The 21,217-nt window shown below is 38.4% G+C and overlaps 1 protein-coding gene across 3 annotated transcripts in view; it reads left to right on the top strand.

The window, feature by feature from the left end:
* The window catches only part of RAB3C (RAB3C, member RAS oncogene family), a 295,590-nt gene extending 275,612 nt beyond the window's left edge, over positions 1-19,978 (top strand). For all 3 annotated transcript variants that reach the window (XM_023210503.2, XM_023210504.1, XM_023210502.1), the window contains one exon: positions 11,786-19,978. In XM_023210503.2, coding sequence (XP_023066271.1) covers positions 11,786-11,973 — 188 coding nt within the window. In that variant the 3' untranslated portion in view covers positions 11,974-19,978. The remainder of the gene's footprint in view (positions 1-11,785) is intronic.
* Positions 19,979-21,217: the final 1,239 nt, after the last annotated feature.

The raw sequence follows: 21,217 nt of genomic DNA, 5'->3' as shown, positions 1-21,217 counted from the left end.
AGGACAGTGGGTGCAGCCCACCAAGTGAGAGCTGAAGCAGGGCAAGGCATCACCTCACCTGGGAAGCGCAAGGGGGAAGGGAATTCCCTTTCCTAGCCAAAGGAAACCATGACACACAACAACTGGAAAATCGGGTTACTCCCACCCTAATACTGCACTTTACCAAGGGTCTTAGCAAACAGCACACCAGGAGATTATATCCTGCACCTGGATCGAAGGGTCACACCCCCACACAGCCTCATTGCTAGCACAGCAGTCTGAGACCTAACTGCAAGGCAGCAGCAAGGCTGGGGGAGGGGCACCCGCCATTGCTGAGGCTTAAGTAGGTAAACAAAGCAGCTGGAAAGCTCAAACTGGGTGAAGCCCACCACAACTCAAGGAGGCCTGCTTGCCTCTGTAGACTCCACCTCTGGGGACAGGGCATAGCCAAACAAAAGGCAGCAGAAACCTCTGCAGATGTAAACGTCCCTGTCTGACAGCTTTGAAGAGAGTAGTGATTTTCCCAACACAGAGTTTGAGATCTGAGAACGGACAGACTGTCTGCTCAAGTGGGTCCCTGACCCCTGAGTAGCCTAACTGGGAGACATCCCCCATTAGGGGCAGACTGACACCTCACACTTCACATGGCCAGGTACACCTCTGAGACGAAGCTTCCAGAGGAACAATCAGACAGCAACATTTGCTGTTCAGCAATATTCACTCTTCTGCAGCCTACGCTGCTGATACCCAGGCAACAGGGCCTGGAGTGGACCTCAAGCAAACTTCAACAGACCTGCAGCTGAGGGTCCTGACTGTTAGAAGGAAAACTAACAAACAGAAAGGACATCCACACCAAAACCCCATCTGTATGTCACCATCATCAAAGACCAAAGGTAGATAAAACCATAAAGATGGGGAAAAAGCAGTACAGAAAAGCTGGAAATTCTAAAAATCAGAGCACCTCTCCCACTCCAAAGGAACGCAGCTCCTCGCCAACAATGGAACAAATCTGGATGGAAAATGACTTTGACGAGTTGAGAGAAGAAGGCTTCAGACAATCAAATTTCTCTGAGCTAAAGGAGGAATTATGAACCCAGCACAAAGAAACTAAAAACCTTGAAAAAAGATTTGACTAATTGCTAACTAGAATAACCAATGTAGAGAAGTCCTTAAACAACCTGATAGAGATGAAAACCATGACACGAGAACTATGTGACAAATGCACAAGCTTCAGTAACTGACTTGATCAACTGGAAGAAAGGATATCAGTGATTGAAGATCAAATGAATGAAATGAAGCAAGAAGAGAAGTTTAGAGAAAAAAGAGTAAAAAGAAATGAATAAAGCCTCCAAGAAGTATGAGACTATGTGAAAAGACAAAATCTGATTGGTGTACCTGAAAGTGATGGGGAGAATGGAACCAAGTTGGAAAACACTCTGCAGGATATTGTCCAGGAAAACTTCCCCAACCTAGCAAGGCAGGCCAACATTGAGATTCAGGAAACACAGAAAACACCACAGATATACTCCTCGAGAAGAGCAACTCCAAGACACATAATTGTCAGATTCACCAAAGTTGAAATGAAGGAAAACATGTTAAGTGCAGCCAGAGAGAAAGATTGGGTTACCCACAAAGGGAAACCCATCAGACTAACAGTGGATCTCTCAGCAGAAACTATAGGCCAGAAGATAGTGGGGGCCAATATTCAACATTCGTAAAGAAAAGAATTTTCAACCCAGAATTTCATATCCAGCCAAACTAAGTTGCATAAGTGAAGGAGAAATAAAATCCTTGACAGACAAATGAAGGCTGTGAGATTTTGTCACCACCAGGCCTGCCTTACAAGAGCTCCTGAAGGAAGCACTAAACATGGAAAGAAACAACTGGTACCAGCCACTGCAAAACATGCCAAAATGTAAAGACCATCAATGCCAGGAAGAAACTGCATCAACTAACGAGCAAAATAACCAGCTAACATCACAATGACAGGATCAAGTTCACACATAACAATATTAACCTTAAATGTAAATGGGCTAAATGCTCCAATTAAAAGACACAGACTGGCAAATTGGATAAAGAGTCAAGACCCATCAATTTTCTGTATCCAGGAGACCCATCTCATGTGCAGAGACACACATAGGCTCAAAATAAAGGGATGGAGGAAGATCTACCAAGCAAATGGAAAACAAAAAAAGGCAGAGGTTGCAATCCAAGTCTCTGATAAAATAGACTTTAAACCAAAAAAGATCAAAAGAGACAAAGAAGGCCATTACATAATGGTAAAGGGATCAATTCAACAAGAAGAGCTAACTATCCTAAATATATATGCACCCAATAAAGGAGCACCTAGATTCATAAAGCAACTCCTTAGAGACTTACAAAGAGACTTAGACCCCACACAATAACAATGGGAGACTTTAACACCCCACTGTCAACATTAGACAGATCAATGAGACAGAAAGTTAACAAGGATATCCAGGAATTGAATTCAACTCGGCACCAAGCAGACCTCATAGATATCTACAGAACTCTCCACCTCAAATCAACAGAATATATAGTCTTCTCAGCACCACATCACACTTATTCCAAAATTGACCACATAGTTGGAAGTAAAGCACTCCTCAGCAAATGTACAAGAACAGAAATTATAACAAACTGTCTCTCAGACCACAGTGCAATCAAACTAGAACTCAGGATTAAGAAACTCAATCAAAACCACTCAACTACATGGAAACTGAACAACCTGCTCCTGAATGACTACTGGGTACATAACGAAATGAAGGCAGAAGTAAAGATGTTCTTTGAAACCAATGAGAACAAAGATACAACATACCAGAATCTCTGGGACACATTTAAAGCAGTGTGTAGAGGGAAATTTATAGCACTAAATGCCCACAAGCAAAAGCAGGAAATACCTAAAATTGACACTCTAACATCACAATTAAAAGAACTAGAGAAGCAAGAGCAAACGCATTCAAAAGCTAGCAGAAGGCAAGAAATAACGAAGATCAGAGCAGAACTGAAGGAGATAGAGGCACAAAAAACACTTCAAAAAATCAATGAATCCAGAAGCTGTTTTTTTTTTTTTTTGAAAAGATGAACAAAATTGATAGACCACTAGCAAGACTAATAAAGAAGAAAAGAGAGAAGAATCAAATAGATGCAATAAAAAATGAGAAAGGGGATATCACCACCAACCCCACAGAAATACAAACTACCATCAGAGAATACTATAAACACCTCTATGCAAATAAACTAGAAAACCTAGAAGAAATGGATAAATTCCTGGACACGTACATTCTCCCAAGACTAAACCAGGAAGAAGTTGAATCCCTGAATAGACCAATAACAGGCTCTGAAATTGAGGCAATAATTAATAGCCTACCAACCAAAAAAAGTCCAGGACCAGATGGATTCATAGCCGAATTCTACCAGAGGTACAAGGAGGAGCTGGTACCATTCCTTCTGAAATTATTCCAATCAATAGAAAAAGAGGGAATCCTCCCTAACTCATTTTATGAGGCCAACATCATCCTGATGACAAAGCCTGGAAGAGACACAACAAAAAAAGGGAATTTTAGACCAATATCCATGATGAACATCAATGCAAAAATCCTCAATAAAATACTGGCAAACTGAATCCAGCAGCCCATCAAAAAGCTTATCCACCATGATCAAGTGGGCTTCATCCCTGGGATGCAAGGCTGGTTCAACATATGCAAATCAATAAACGTAATCTAGCATATAAACAGAACCAAAGACAAAAACCACATGATTATCTCAATAGGTGCAGAAAAGGCCTTCGACAAAATTCAACAGCCCTTCATGATAAAAACTCTCAATAAATTCGGTATTGATGGAACGTATCTCAAAATAATAAGAGCTATTTATGACAAACCCACAGCCAATATCATACTGAATGGGCAAAAACTGGAGCATTCCCCTTGAAAACTGGCACAAGACAGGGATGCCCTCTCTCACCACTCCTATTCAACATAGTGTTGGACGTTCTGGCCAGGGCAATCAGGCAAGAGAAAGAAATAAAGGGTATTCAATTAGGAAAAGAGGAAGTCAAATTGTCCCTGTTTGCAGATGACATGATGATATATTTAGAAAACCCCATCATCTCAGCCCAAAATCTCCTTAAGCTGATAAGTAACTTCAGCAAAGTCTCAGGATACAAAATCAATGTGCAAAAGTCACTAGCATTCTTATACACCAATAACAGACAAACAGCCAAATCATGAATGAACTCCCATTCACAATTGCTTCAAAGAGAATAAAATACCTAGGAATCCAACTTACAAGGAATGTGAAGGACCTCTTCAAGGAGAACTACAAACCACTGCTCAAGGAAATAAAAGAGGACACAAACAAATGGAAGAACATTCCATGCTCATGGATAGGAAGAATCAATATCGTGAAATGGCCATACTGCCCAAGGTAATTTATAGATTCCATGCCATCCCCATTAAGCTACTAATGACTTTCTTCAAATAATTGGGAAAAGCTACTTTAAAGTTCCTATGGAACCAAAAAAGACCCCACATTGCCAAGACAGTCTTAAGTCAAAAGAACAAAGCTGGAGGCATCATGCTACCTGGCTTCAAACTATACTACAAGGCTACAGTAACCAAAACAGCATGGTACTGGTACCAAAACAGAGATATAGACCAATGGAACACAACAGAGCCCTCAGAAATAATACCACACATCTACAACCATCTGATCTTTGACAAACTTGACAAAACAAGAAATGGGGAAAGGATTCCCTATTTAATAAATCGTGCTGGGAAAACTGGCTAACCGTAAGTAGAAAGCTGAAACTGGATCCCTTCCTTACACCGTATACAAAAATTAATTCAAGATGGATTAGAGACTTAAATGTTAGACCTAAAACCATAAAAACCCTAGAAGAAAACCTAGGCAATACCATTCAGGACATAGGCATGGGCAAGGACTTCACGTCTAAAACAACAAAAGAAATGGCAACAGAAGCCAAAATTGACGAATGGGATCTAATTAAACTAAAGAGTTTCTGCGCAGCAAAAGAAACTACCATCGGAGTGAATAGGCAACCTACAGAATGGGAGAAAATTTTTGCAATCTACTTATCTGACAAAGGGCTAATATCCAGAACCTACAAAGAACTCAAACAAATTTACAAGAAAAAACAACTCCTGAAAAAGTGGGTAATGGTTATGAACAGACACTTCACAAAAGAAGACATTTATGCAGCCAACAGACACATGAAAAAATGCTCATCATCACTAGCCATCAGAGAAATACAAATCAAAACCACAGAGATACCATCTCACACCAGTTAGAATGGTGATCATTAAAAAGTCAGGAAACAACAGATGCTGGAGAGGATGTGGAGAAATAGGAACACTTTTACACTGTTGGAGGGACTGTAAACTAGTTCAGCCATTGTGGAAGACAGTGTGGCGATTCCTCAAGGATCTAGAACTAGAAATACCATTTGACCCAGCCATCCCATTACTAGGTATATACCCAAAGGATTATAAATCATGCTGCTATAAAGACACACGCACACATATGTTTATTGCGGCACTATTCACAATAGCAAAGACTTGGAATCAACCCAAATGTTCATCAATGACAGACTAGATTAAGAAAATGTGGTACATATACACCATGGAATACTATACAGCCATAAAAAAAGATGAGTTCATGTCCTTTGTAGCAACATGGATGCAGCTGGAAACCATCATTTTCAGCAAAGTATCACAAGAGCAGAAAACCAAACACCTCATGTTCTCACTCATAGGTGGGAATTGAACAATAAGAACACTTAGCAACAGGAAGGGGAACATCACATACCAGGGCCTGTTGTGGGGTGGGGGGAGGAGGGAGGGATAGCATTAGGAGATATACCTAATGTAAATGACGAATTAATAGGTGCAGCACACCAACATGGCACATGTATACATATGTAACAAACCTGCACATTGTGCACATGTAACCTAGAACTTAAAGTATAATAAAAAAGAAAAAAATAAATTAAATTAAATTAAAAAATAAAAAAAGTAAAACAGCTGCTCTTTCATCTCCACTGAGACCAGAGAAAAATGATTAGATTTAAACACGTGTAAGAAGGGTTCTTGCTGAGCATGGGAACCATTTTGTGGTAAGGGATTCTGCCATTCACTGGAATACTTTCCCCAGTCGGCCATGGGATTTCTCCGAAAAATCTCTAAGGGCAACATACATTCTCATTCATTTAGGACAGTGATCCTTACTATATAAATACATATATATATATATAGTTTTACTGAGATATTAATATACCATAAAATTCACCCATTTAAAGTATACAATTCAGTGGTTTTTGATATGTTCACAGGACTGTGCCACCTTCATCACAATCAATTTTGTAATATTTTCATAACCCCAGAAAGAAGCCCTCTGCCCATCAGCATTCACTCTGCCTTTTCCCTCACTCTCTACCCCAGCCTAGGAAGCCACTAATCTACTTCCTGTCTTATAGATTTACCTATTCTGGGCATTTCTTATAAAATGGTCTCATATAAGATATGGTCCTTTATGTCAGGCTTTTTTCACTTAGAATACTATTTTCACAGTTCATCCATGTTGTAGCATGAATCAGTATCTGTCTTTTTGTGACTGGCTTATTACACTTAGCATAATGTCCTCAAGGTTCATTCACGTTATAACATGAGTGAACATTTCCTTTCTTTTAAAATTGAATAATATTCCATTGTTTGTGTATAACACATTTTGTTTATCCATTCATAGGTTGATAGGCACTTGGGTTAGTTCTACCTTTTGGCTATTGTGAATAATGCTGCTATGAACATGGGTGTACAGAGGAGGGTAAATCTTAACCTTAAATGTGCATAGGAAACCTCCCAAGCAGCCTGTTAAAAATGCATATTCTGAAGCCCCATACACCCCTCTTGATTCCCATTGTTCAGGATGTGTAGAGTGGAGTTCAGAAACTTTTAAGCACTTCAGGTGATTTGCTCTGTCACCTAGGATGGAGTGCAGTGACGTGAACACTGTTCACTGCAGCCTTGACCTCCCAGGCTCAGCGGTCCTCCCACTTCAGCCTCCTGAGTAGCTGGGATTACAGGAATGTGGCACCGCACTCAGCTAAACTTTGTATATTTTGTAGAGGTGGGGTCTCGCGATGTAGCCCAGGTTGGTCTGGAACTCCTGAGGTCAAGCAATCCTCCCACCTTGGCCTCCCAAAGTGCTAGCATTACAGGCATGAGCCATGACACCCAGCCCGTACTTTAGGTGATTCTAATGAGGGTGAACTTCCAATCCTATGAAGTCAGGATGTAGGATCACAGCCTTTGGCACTAGAGTGAAGTCTGGCTTACAATGCCTGTCTCTGCTTGCTCTTTCAGTGTCCACCATGAAGAGACCACAGGTTGGTTTTGTGCTTCTGCTCCTCTTTCCTCAGCATAGCTAACATGTTTTTTCAAACAAAACCTTTCCAAGCTTTTATTTGGTCCCTAACGTCAGGTGAACCTGAAGGGATTAGTGTCCCGCTGTACCTGTAGTGGTTTTTGGAAATGGCAGGAGTGACTCTTTCAGGATTAGGCATGAGGAAGCCAACAAGAGATGTGCTGGACCATGGTCCAAAACTCATGCGTCTAGGAACAGTGCCTCCTGCCTCTGCCAGAGAGATTAGAAAGGCTTTGTTAAGGGAAGCAAGAGAATGAATGATCAGAGTTTCTACAGTTCAGTGAAAGACTTCATTGATTTGCTGATGAAGAAACCTACATGAGCTGAAAATACTAATTCTGGATGATGTAGTCTGAAAGACAGGTGTTCAAGGCTGTAAGCTAAATTAGTAACCTATTTAACAGGAGGTTTTTGTCAAACTTCACAATTGGCTTGCTGTGTGATCTTGGGCTACTTATTTGATCTTGTTGAAAAACACTCTTCTACCCAGTAGATTGGAAGTGATCTTCAAAGTTATAAGACTCTGTTTCTGAACCATCATTGACCCAGCTTCCCACTGATGTTGGTGTATATGAATGGGAGATTAAAGATCTTTGAGAACAAGCTCAGAATACTGAGAACTGATCTCAAAATACAGAGATACTGGGAAATAACAGCCATAAAATCTGAGTTAGTGAAGAACAAAGGCTGTAGTGGTTGGGTTAGTGGTTATAACTTAGGTCATGAGCTTTAAGCACCCAGGGGCACACACAGTTTTGAGCATGAGCGTCCTCATACACAGGTGATTGAATGAAAAGATGGATTTGCTTGGATAGAAAATCAAGCCCCACTTGTACCCCAATCCTAACTAAATCCTTGTACCCCAAATCTAAACTACTACATACTAAAATACTAATGATATTGATTTCGATCCTGAATATCTTATTTTATGACAAACCTATAACAAGAGATCCCAGCATATCTGGTCAATGAGAGGCACTTTAACTTCCAGAACCTTTATTTATTTATTTATTTATTTATTTATTTATTTATTTATTTATTTATGTATTTGAGATGGAGTCTCGCTCTGTCACTCAGGCTGGAGTGCCTGTGGTGCGATCTCAGCTCACTGCAACCTCCACCTCTCAGGTTCAAACGACTCTCCCGCCTCAACCTCCTGAGTAGCTGGGACTACAGGCATGTGCCACAATACCTGGCTAATTTTTGTATTTTTAGTAGAGGCAGGGTTTCACCATGTTGGCTAAGCTGGTCTCGAACTCCTGACTTCGGTGATCCACCCACCTCAGTCTCCAAAAGTGCTGGGATTACAGGCATGAGCCACTGCACCCAGCCTCCATAACCTTTTTATATCTATAAGTCTAGAATTCTGTGTAGAAATACAGCTGTCATGATGACCATCTTGATGAATCTTAAGCAGTATGAGATATCAGAGTACTTTTGGAATCACCTAGAAAGAGTGTTTCATTTGGTTTACTGGCAGTGTTAAATCTAGTTAATTATTTTCTGATTATTTAACTTGATGAAAGTTTATGGTATATTGTGATTGTTAATTAACATAGGACTTACCATTTAGCCAAAACAAAATGGTAGCTTACTTTTTCAGTGTATCTGGAGAAGCAGGAGAGTGTACAAGTTAGTAGTTCATGTTCCAGCTTTGCCAATTACTAGCTGAGCAAGGAAATACTTGAGCAAATTACAGAGTCATTTTCTGCCTCTATTTCATCAGTAAATTGGAGGAAATAACGGCACCTACTAATGGATAAAATGAGTTAAAATGTATAAAATGCTTTGAATAGTACCTATTATATAGTAATCACTCAACAAATGTTAGTTTATTATTGCTATTGTTGTTATCATAGCATTTTCTAGTTTGCTTGGCACTTATGCCTATCTTTTCTCATTTTAGCTTCATGATAACCCTGTAAGTAAGGCAAATGTCATAAATAAGGAAAGTAAGGATTTTTTAAAAAGTGACTTATTCATGGTCCCAAAGCTAGAAGTGTTGGTAAGTGGGGCTAGATCCCACATCTTTTGACTGATAATCTGTCTCTCACCATGTCATGATGTCTCCTTCTCAGCATGCTGAATAAATGGGTGCCATTATTTCTGGCACACTGTCTCTTTAATAGCCACATATTCTTAGGGATCCAGTTAAGGTTGAGAAGCTGAGAGCATGTTGGCTTCTGAGATCAAAGATCATTTTACTGACCTCAAATTGTATACCAATATGATGATAGGGTGTTGAGATACCCAGGCTAAAGGAGTCACATTTGACAAACTCTTGTGTAGATTATCATCTTTTCATAATGGCTAAATCTTTTATGATATCATTCAAGCTCAGTGACTTCCCAAATCATACTAATAAGTACAAGAAGTGTTAGCAAAAGAGATGAAAAAATTGAACTTGTAAATGAGACCTTTGTAGCAAATTATTGGATGTTTTTTCTTCAAAGGCTCATTCAGAGATTTTGAATTCTTCAGTGGGTTCTTGGTATCTTATGACATAAAGCATCCTCCCATTAGGTCTGGGAAAATCACCACAAGGATGCCAATACTTCTGATATCTTAGCAACAAGGATCTTGCTTAGATCCATACTTGCCTTTACCCAAATCTGGATTGAATTACTGGAAGTTGAATGATCTAGCTCTAAAGACTGTATAAACATTAGAAAAGAGAGCTCTGTTAACACCAGATGGCCTTATCTGTAGATTTTTAAAATGTAGTCTATAAGAGAACCATATAAGCATTATCCAGAGAGACAAAAGGAAAGAAAAATATAAGTCACAATGGTTTGAAATATCCACCTCTATTTTATAGAACCTGGACTCTACTGATGTTCTTCAGCCCCAATCCTGCAGTTATTCATGTGGATTTCAACAAGAGAGTAGCTAGTGAAATTCAAGCTCAGATGTAGTCATTGAACCAAATAGTATAGCGACTAAGTTGGAGATTTTAACTCACGACAATTGCCTTTGGTTGTCTAGCTTCAATACTATTTAAGAAAATAAGCATTTCTAGGTTACTTGAGGGATTTTGACATGGATGCAAAATATTAGTCTGTTCTTCTTCCTTTGACCCCAGGACTTGGGATGAAATCACATGATTTAATCATTTTGAATCCATGTGGCTCCTCTGAGATAGGGCCAGATGTAACCAGAAGGATTTATAGGATGTAAAATTCAGAATGGATTAGAAAAGCCTTTCTATGTTCAGCCCAACACATTCTGAATCAATGTCCCCTGAATGGACCAGAGCAATCTCTGGCTGGCCTAGTGGGGAGGTTGTCATGGCAACTGACTGGCAAGCTCAGCCGGTGGAATGTGAATACAAACAATAGAGTGATAAGACTGTGTACAGAGCGGCATACTAAGGCTGCTTCTGCCCAGGTACAGTGGCACATAGGTGAACATGTGAAACTGTTGCTGCACTTTGTACCTTCTTAACAATCTCTGGCAGCTCATTTGAAATTTACCAAGTGCCCTTTCCCAGATGTTGGTATAAACATTGCTGCTGATAGATAACAGACGCTATGGAAAAATCAGCAGCCAGCTGATAGGTGCAGAGGTATACAAAGCCCTGGAGGGCCGTTGGAATAACACTGCTCAAAATTTTTCTGAAGGAGGCTGAAGCAGGTTTAAGGTAACTCTTATGACTCTTCAGTGCCATCTTGTGTCCTTTTAGATACTGAAAATTTACTAGAAGGCCACTCTTAGACCCATTATTAGGCAGCAGCAGGGCAGAAATGGAAAAGTTAGAGCAGGATTATATTGGAGCTTGGTATTCCCTTTTACAGCAGAATAAGCACACCAAGGCTTCTGAGCTTTAAATTGATTTAAAAAATTAAAATTACAAATTTTAGTAGAATCTGGAAATAAAAATAGAATAAAATGCGAAATGATGCCACGAAAAGATTCCAAGAGGAATGGTGGGCTAGGGGTTGAGGAAAGGGATGGAAAAGATAGATTTGGTGTTGAAGATTCTTAAAGATAGATTTGGTCTTGAAGATTCTTACAGTTGTCATTACTAACTCTTGCAACAGAATATTTTTAATCTATTCAGTCATGCTGATAATGCAAATGAATCAAGAGAGAAAAATAAAATGTGAACATCACCAATTCCACTTTGTAACTCCACTTTATAACTCTTTTGTTCATGGTTAATGGAGTAAGAGATGGTAGCATTTGCTTAAATGGTACCTCATGTCTACCTCTAATCTCTTACCTACCCCAAACCCACCATCCACTGATGTCTCACCATCACCTCATCACCACTGAAAGCCATAATCAGGTCCCATTTAATTTCAGAAATGTGAAATAACCAAGTTGTGTTTCTGTGTGTTTCTTCCAGGTTTTGAGTTTTTTGAAACAAGTGCCAAGGATAACATTAATGTCAAGCAGACATTTGAGCGCCTTGTGGATATCATCTGTGACAAAATGTCAGAGAGTTTGGAGACTGATCCTGCCATCACTGCTGCAAAGCAGAACACAAGACTCAAGGAAACCCCTCCTCCACCGCAGCCCAACTGTGCCTGTTAGTGTCCCCACGCACACAGGCAGCTCTATGGGGCTCTGGTTGCCAACAAACAGCATTTGTAAATGGTCTGTTAGCCTTCATTTATACTGCCTAATAATTATTTGAAGGAATAATTTGATGTCAATGGCTCATACATGCATCCAATTCTTGGGAGATTTCCTGTTTAATATGTGGCAAATATGTGATCTTAAATTTGTAAGGACTATCCATCTATAAACATCTAGTACCCGCATGTGACTTGTTATTTATTTGTCTGCTAGGCTCTTTTTTGTTTCAAATTTGTTCTCAGACTACTTCTGGGACATCAGACTATAATTTCACTACAACTGGCTTTTGTCCCATTGATTCAAATTATGCTGTTCACTTGTAGGAATGATGACCAAGGAATTGCTTTGTGTGTGTGTGTGTGCGCATGCGCGCACACACACACAGGGGAAGATGTCACAAGACTTCATTTGCTTTACTCTTAGTTGAAAATCAAATGGAAGTTTTTCTCATGATTAGGGATGCTGTCATGAGTCTGGTCAGTTTAATGTTGGGAACTGTGTCTTTATTTCACTGTTATTAATAACTGAGGAGATAATTGACCTATAAAGAAATCGAAATGTTGTTTTTAAGGTCCTTGCAATGTTCCTAAGTCATTAATACAACCTGACTGGGGCTATTTAACAATAATCTTCATTTACATGTTTAAATAAGCAAATACCTACCCAGGACTTTTTTCCCACTGATCCTACCCAACTCTGTGAATATTTGGCATCATTGAACAGATTGAAATGTATCTACTGAATGCCAGTTATGCAACAAGCATTGTAACCAAGAAGAGTATGAGTAGCTATGGAATTCCAAGGTCCAAGCTCCCTTATTTTTCAATGACTTGCCTTCCCCAACCCCCATATTGCACATCACTACCGCCATCACTTTCTGGAACCGTCACCACTCTTGGACTAGAGCTTTTGTTGAAGCTTGTTAGGGCTCCTCTTTCCATAGGATGTAGACTTGCCTCCTCAAACACGGCCATCTTCTCAAACCTCAGCTAAGTTCTTTTACCTGTTTAGATGCTATTTAAATCAGATTTCAAAGGGTCCCAAGAAAAAGGGAAATATTAATCTTTAGTCATCTTTTTAAGTCCAGATGTTCATAAATTCTAAAGCATATTCCTATTACGTGAATGCTTAAGTTACACAGGAAACATTCTATAACTGTAGTGTTTCAATTTCAGAAATATTTAGGGTCTATAGCAATTTAAAAGAGGGAGGAAACCATTGGAACATTCTAATTTTGTATCACAAATTCCTAAAGAACCCATATGAATAAAGAGAAAACAACAAATCCTACCAGCTGTACAGAGCAACAGGGAAACTTCGCCTCAGTGTCACTGTCCAGCATTATTTACAACTAGGACTTAGGAAGGCAGCAGGGATTATTTGGTAGATTTGGAAGGATAGTTTCATTAAGTGAACTGTCTCTTTTTTGGTGTTTATGTCAAAGAAATTTTTTCCTCTTTTCAAAAATAGATAGGCTTCCCATAGAAGTATTGAATGCAAGTGAAACAGGCATATATCTAAGGATATCTCTGGAGAATAAATCCTTACAAGTCACAGAACTAGGTCGCACACATTAGTAAGTTAAAAGTTGGAAATTAGGGGAGTGAGCATTTGGAATGCTTTAAGCATTTCCATGTTATTTCTCGCCTTCCTAGTTGAAGATCCACTAATCAGTAGTACATTTCTACTTTGGCGCCCTGCAAAGCAAGCCTTAGCATAGTAAAGACAAGAAAACATTAATGTTTTATTAGCTTTTAATGGGGCAACCAACTTCAAAATCACAGGAATTACAGTGAAGGGAGAGAAAGAAGCAGGATGCATAAAAACAGATTTGTCTGCAGTAGTAGTCTGTTTGCACAGTGTTATAATATTTCTGTAACTTGGGCCAGAATGTGGCCGTGTTAAACGATATAGCTATTAAGCTCACTTTTACAATCTAAAAGGAACTAATAAAGCAGGAAACCCTTCCCATCCTCCTTTGCAGCCCTCAACCCACAAATATAAATAGATGTAAAAAGCTTAGAAAGAATATTTTGATGGCTTTTTCAGAAGGACCTTGATGTGTGTATTGTGGTAAAATGAAGAGCAAAATGAGACAGTATTTAAAAGTGAAAGAGCTGAGTTTTGCTCAGATGAAAACCCCTTCCCTGAAGAACTGATTGCTGTTGAAATTAATTGGCCCTTAGATGGGGAAGCCCTAAGCCAAGCTCCCACTTACACAGTGTCAAACATCCCGCAGTGGAAACATTTCAGCCAGTCAGGGGAGAGGCATGCAACAATAGCCTAAGTGTCACTGCCAAGAAACATCTGATACTTTCTAATTTCTAAACCCCAATGGAAGTGAAGCCTTTTTCATTGATTCTCGCTTCTGAAACTCCCACCCTGCTAGGATTTCCATTCCAAATAATTCAATGAGAGGTTTCCAGAGAAACAGTCACAGAGCTCAAGAGAAAGAACACTTACATTCCTGCTGTAATTGCATAAAAAAATCCGGGTTTTCACATCAAATTTGGTAAATGATTGGGCCAACCCAAGGTGAACTAAGTGAGCTTTCAATGACATTGAGCTATGTTACTTATAAATTATAACACTATAGTTCCAAGGTTTTTCAGCCTTTTGGCCAACACACACACACACACACACACACACACACACACACACTAAACCGTCATCTATCAACAGTCTAAATACATAACTAAATGCAGGTCATTTTTATCAATAGCCTAACTAAATTTATATTTAAAAGAACAAGACATTTAAAAAAGTACATACTCCTGGTAGTTTGTAAGTCATACACATTTATCTCTTGTCTTGGATGCAATCAAATTAGTGTTTTAAGTATGAATTTATTTTCCTTTTCTACTCATTACCTGACCACTTTCATTGCTCTAAATACCTTTAGGAATAAATCTTAACTGTACCAAATAGATTCTTCCAAGAGCTTTGGTGTTGGTACCTTCCTTTCTTTTCCTAATGCAACTGAAAAATTGGACTGAAAATTATTTCGCTTAAATAGCCATCCTCAGAGTGAATCAGCATTTCAGTTTTTGGAGATGGGGATGGAAATAGAAGGTGCACGAAGCATCCTAAGATGGCAGTTCAAATGTTAGCATCACTTCTACACGCTCATAAGAGAAATTGCTTCAGGACAATGAATCAGTTCATTGTTGCTGCCCCCAGTGAACAGCTCCAACTGCCTTGATGAACTTCTCATGATTGTGAAAGCTAGGACGTTCTTCTAGTTCTTCCTTACAGTCACTTGAAGTTCAGGAATTTTTTTTGCTGCCTGGTAACTAAGTGCTAAGATTTTACTTGGAAAGAAAACTATGACGATGCCTTCAGTTGTAGCAGAAAGTTGTGGCATTGTGATAACAAACAAAATCTACAAAGTTACAACCCAAATTATACAAGACATCAATACACTCAGTAAACAAATACATATTTCACCTACTTAAATCATATCAATTATAGGCCTTTTGTTTAGTACACTGGTTGTTTTTTAAGGAACCAATTTAAACTTTCAATTTTAAATACATCTATGCTGATGATAGACTTTCGGGTATATACAACCTTCTTCTTCTCTTTTAAAAGTTAAATACATTCCACTATTAACTGAACTTCCATGAAGCAACATTAATTTTAGAGCATGGTAATCCATAATCAGTGGTTCATTGTGATGTGCTTTATCCAACATGTATCTTAGTGCATGGTTGAGGGTGTACCTTATGTGATCTTCTAGTTAACAGTGTGGCATTTGTGGGACTATATTAAAAGCATATCCAAACTACCAAGCTGTACCAAGCTGAGGTAGCACCTGCATGTGAAAAACTGTGATATGAATCTTATTTATAAAAAAGTCATAACTAAAACCCTTCTAGACCAAAAAGTTACTGTGTGTTTGTTAATAATCTTCATAGTACTACTGGAATGCTCAATCAGGTATTTTTGGTGTGGCTTACTTCAGAGCTGGCCTGTCCATCTGAAGAACGCTTTCTCTCACAATTACAGTTTGCATGACTAGAACCCAGAACTCTGTTCCTTTGCGCGTATAGTCACTTAGTGTGCTGTCCGGGTGCCATGTGAGCAACTACAACCATGTGGCCTTTCTGTCACTCCCTAGAAAATGCAACCTCTACAGCTCTGCTCAACTCTGCCTGTGTGCGTTGACTACCTTCGCTTTAGTAGTTTGCCTGTAAAATGGTGAAGTCTTTCTGATATGCTGAACCCTTGAGCCAGCTTTTGAGAGTTCTTCATATTTTAGGTGAATTTTTGACCAAAGTCAATTAAAGACATAAACCTGTTTTATATCATAGAATTTACTGGATCAAATCAAGTAAAAGATAAAGTTTATGACCACAATAAAAAAGCCTTTACCCCTGCACTGCACTATATCTAAAGGGCTCTAGGTTGTAGAAATATAGTACCCCCTAACAGGGAAAAAACAAGTTGGGGGATTTATCTAAAACGTATCTACCTATTGTTAATGGTATTTCACAAATAATTTTTTTCTTAAAAACATTTACAGAAATGCTGGACACTCCAGTCAAATAGTATTTCCCTTTGATACATTGAAATATTTGCTCTTAGATTACACACACAGTGCTGCCCTTCTCAACCATCACTAACAGGCTCACTCGCCTGATACAAAGGTATCAGGTAAACACTGATACTTTTTTCTAAGAAGGGAAAATTCCATCTATGGTGCTTTCTCAGTGCTAGGGAAAAGGGAGCTTTTACTATGTTCCAGCTATAACTCACATCTTACTTATAAGGTCCATAAAATCGGTTCTTCACACCAATTTGGTTTGATTAGTCTGTGCATGTAATTAATTTCCTCTAAACAGAGAGAGTGGAGGGGAAATACATTTCACAAACATTCTAGATAACAGAAATGAGTTATTTTAAAACCTCACTCAGAGCTCTAGTGTTAAGATCAGACCATCTAGCTAGTGGACAAATTGAACTATTTGCATTTCTCTTTTACTTTCTGACTTTCTTTTAAATTACTGCAGTTTTTCAAAATGCTATCCTCATGGAATGACAGGACCAAGACTAGAAAATGAGACGTAAATTTCACCATTTACTTCCCATCAGCAACGCATTACTGGTGGAGTTTCAAACAGTCATTACTTGCTGAAATGAGGTTTGGGGTTATCTGTGTATTTCATTCACCTGTGTTCATATTTCCTTCATCGTGGACAAGTGAGAGTTGGCTGTGGCTTTATTTCTTGATGCAAATTATTTTGCATTCATGTTATTTGGAGCTAGGGATTGCTTAGGTTCGTGAATGCTGTTCTTACAGACACAGATGGTACATGAGCCACTCAGACACCTGCCTTTTCAGGGACGTGAGCATGACTTACATCTGTCAAGTGGTTCCATACTTCTTGTAAAAGTAAAGTTTGGGTATTGTTTGCTGTATCAATATGATGGCTTTCCATGCATTGTCTCATTATCCCTAGGATATGTGCTGAAAGAAAACTGTCCTGTAATTCCTGTTAATATATTGTTAATATCAGACGTGATGTGATACCGTTGGACTGTCCAAATGTACAACTATTTAATGGTGTTTGTAGAACTGAAATGTCTTAAATGTTGCATGAAATATGTTATAAAAATAGATTTGTTTTCTATTTTCAACACCTCAGAATTGAGGGTTCATGGGCCAATAAGTGCAATATTTAATGACTCACTCAGTGTATATAAACTAGTATGAAAGAGTGAATTATAATGAATGTGTGAGATGCTTTGATAGCTGTGTGACTTATTCAAATGATTTTCTTGTAGCTGTATTTGTCTAGTGGTGCAATTTATACAGTAAATATCTTATTGGTGTCATGTAAAACCCCTCTGTGCCTACTTCAAAATACTTTTTTCTTATAAAACCAAACATTTAGTACCTGGAAATATGTGTCAATTTTGTCTTTTAGAATTGTGGGTTTTATTGTCAAGTCAGAATGGCTGTTCATTTATTTTATAAAAGCATCTCCCTCTATAACTCAAAATTTTCTTTGTCACATAAAAGTGTACATTTTACTTTTAAGCAAGTAATTTAGATACCTAAGAAAAACTATGTGTGTTAGGAAAAGTCATGTTTTTCTTCTCAGAAAGGTTGATCACATGATATGTCTACTAAAAATTTTCACCTCTGTATTTGTATGTATATTTTATTGTTACTCAAACTTGTGTTTTATTTACAAATTCAACACTGTCAACCCTGGGAATTCTAAAATACCAATGTATTTTTAGGTTGTAGCTAACGTTGTATTCACTTTCAATTCTCAGTTGTCCACACTGGTGATATAAGAGGAACAAGTCAGAATCCTTGAATACTTTGTAATGCCATCATAAACTCATATATTCATCCTCAAACTCCCTTGTTTAATGCTAATTGGTGGCCTGGAACTTCACTGAGATGCAAAATCAAGAATTTAAGCCTAGTTGCTGGATAACTAAAAGCTATAAATGTTTATGTATGTGAATTTTAAAGTAGAATAACCATCTTAAACTCCTATTTGCCATTTCTCTTTTTAAGGCAAAGCATTCATTTTAATACTGTGCTTTGCCTTTTCATTCAATTAGTGGATAAGTCATGAAACCTTTAGGAAGAAAAACAAGTTATGACATATTCACTAAAATTGATGACAGTTGGTTCTAGATGACCATGGCCATGTGTTCATCATATAAAGCCTTCAGTTCTCTCTATGGTGCTTGGCTGGAGATTGACATGTGAGGATGTGCCAATCATATTAAATGGATTTGGTCTATGTGGGTGATATGTGGCCTGAATGTAACTGTGATAGACTGAAATTTGTTCTTAGCTCTCAAAACCCACTGAAGAAGTCAAGTGAAGGTGGGTAAAATAGGGAGATTAGTGACAACTTTGTGCCAAATTTTTTTAAACATGGAAGCAGGTAGCCAACATTAGAATGATAATTTAAGGGTGTGGTTGAATGTTTAGTTGTCACATAGTTATTGAACCCCATATGCTCAGTGTTGTGGGAATCAAACATGGAAGAGGTATGGCTCCTGCCCCTAATGAGAACAAGGGAAAAAAATCCAGATATAATCTAAATGCTAGGTTATGTCAGGGTATAGGAGCACAGATAATGGGGGACCTGTAAGAACTGGAAGAGTCAGAGAGGGCTCCATTGAAGAGGTCAAACATAATTCCAGAACGAATTAGGCAGTGAGGAGATTGTGCCAGGAAAATAAGTGGGAAAGTCCACAGTTATTTTTCCTTTGAATGGAAGAGAGACAAAGCTATCAGCTATAGATCAGTGTTTTTCTTAAGACAGCCAAACTGGCCCTCTGAAACCACTCAAATTATCCCAGTTTAGCTCCCTACCTTTTGGTCTCCATGAGGAAGACAAGCTGTTGTATCATCATATTCCTCTATGCTGAGCAGCTCAAGCCACAATGTGCAAATTGCTTTAATGCCACATTACAGCAGTTGATTCAGACATTTGCCAGTGCACCAAACCATGAGAGATTGTCCAACCTAATGATACCTGGCAGATGTGTACCCAGAGATTTTTCTGTAGCTCCATGTTTCCCATAAAGGGCACTGGAAATGCACAGATGAAGATCTTCCTTTGGAACCAGGCACTTTTGGCTCCTCAATGACTGCTCTGTGGAACTCTTCTTAAGAAAATATTGAAAACAGCTTAATGCTTTCATATAGTGACTGACATTTAGTGGAAAACTACTGCTGCATAGCAAATATTGTGACTCTTCATGTGTCCACAGGAGCTCTTGTGTGGGTTTAAAGCTATGAAGTGTATTCACATTGTGAAGTTTTAATTATCTTTATTGAAATTAATTGTGTAAAAATGGTATGTGCTCTATTAGGTATTCAGTTTGTATGTGAATTCTGTATAGAAAGTGGTTTTTGTTCTTTGAGTTTATCTTGTTTTATTTCTTGAAGATTACAATAAATATCTAAGAGACTATATTCCTGAATTTCTTAGCCTTAGTCTGATTAATGTTTTTCATCTCCTTTCAATTTGTATTATTTTTCATCCTAGGATGCTTATTTCCATTTCTTCTTCCACTTCAATAATCTTAGGTACAACACTGAGTTTGAAGTGAAGATGAAGAATGAACATATTTAGGGCTTTGAGTATCTCACACATGAATTTGGACTTAGGCACAGGAATGAATTCTAATGCTCGTAATCTTTCAAGATCGGTGACTTTCTATCTGACCCAATTGACTGGGTTCCAGAGCTACAAAGCCCTTAGCTGTAGGATCAAGAATAGCTGCTAAGGGAGTAAAAGGTCTTCAGGTCTGCAACTTGAAGACCATGTGTCCCTAAATCAGAAGTCTAAGGTTTGATGATCACTTGGCACCCTACTGGCATAGCCTGAGGCAAGGGCAGTCAACAGGGACAACATGTGGATGGGATGTGTGAATGGAATGGGTGTCATTTAATGCACAATGCTTGGGGCAGTGATGATTAGGATGCTGTGCAGGCTCTCCTTGGCCATGTGCCTCAAGGCATGGGGAAGCACCCAGCTACCAATCTATTTGTATCACAACAGACTTACTACTAATTTTGCAATCTTGTAGCATTCTACTTGTGCTAACAGAACTGATTCTATAGAATTTCTTCCAAATATTCCTCAGGGCAATTTCCAGGAGTCTGCACTGAAAATCAGTCAAGGGGGGAGGTCCCTGGAAGATCCACATGAGTCCCATGGGTCAAATTAGCTTCCTGAACTGAACTTGGTAATAGAAGGGTAACCTCCCTGGGTACACAAAGCAGGTAGCACTTAAGAAACCAAAAATAAGAAAACAATGATAATAAATTAAGGGATTTCCAGTTACATTATTAACAAATACTTACAAAATGCCTTTTATATGCTAATTTCTCAGCATACATGAAAATACATACAATAGAGTACTGACCATCCATGAACTTAAACCATTGTGATAGAGGAAAATGTGTAAGTTTATATCAATAAAAAAACTCATCATTGATAAACTAAATATTCCTTAATATGTATGTCTAATAAATATTTAAAATGAACATTGGAAATTTGTTTCATTTCAAAAGAGCTCACAAAAATTTCCTCTTTGAAATGTTACAAAATGCATTTTTTAGACTGTAATCCTTTGCCCCCAGATAAATTTATAACAATCAATAAAACTCAGTTCAAAATTTAAAAAAAAAAAAATTAGGAGCCCAGAAAGACTT

Source organism: Piliocolobus tephrosceles, chromosome 4 (genome assembly GCF_002776525.5).
Source record: "Piliocolobus tephrosceles isolate RC106 chromosome 4, ASM277652v3, whole genome shotgun sequence".
NCBI lineage: Eukaryota > Metazoa > Chordata > Mammalia > Primates > Cercopithecidae > Piliocolobus > Piliocolobus tephrosceles.
This window is presented reverse-complemented; position numbering and strand designations above follow the sequence as displayed.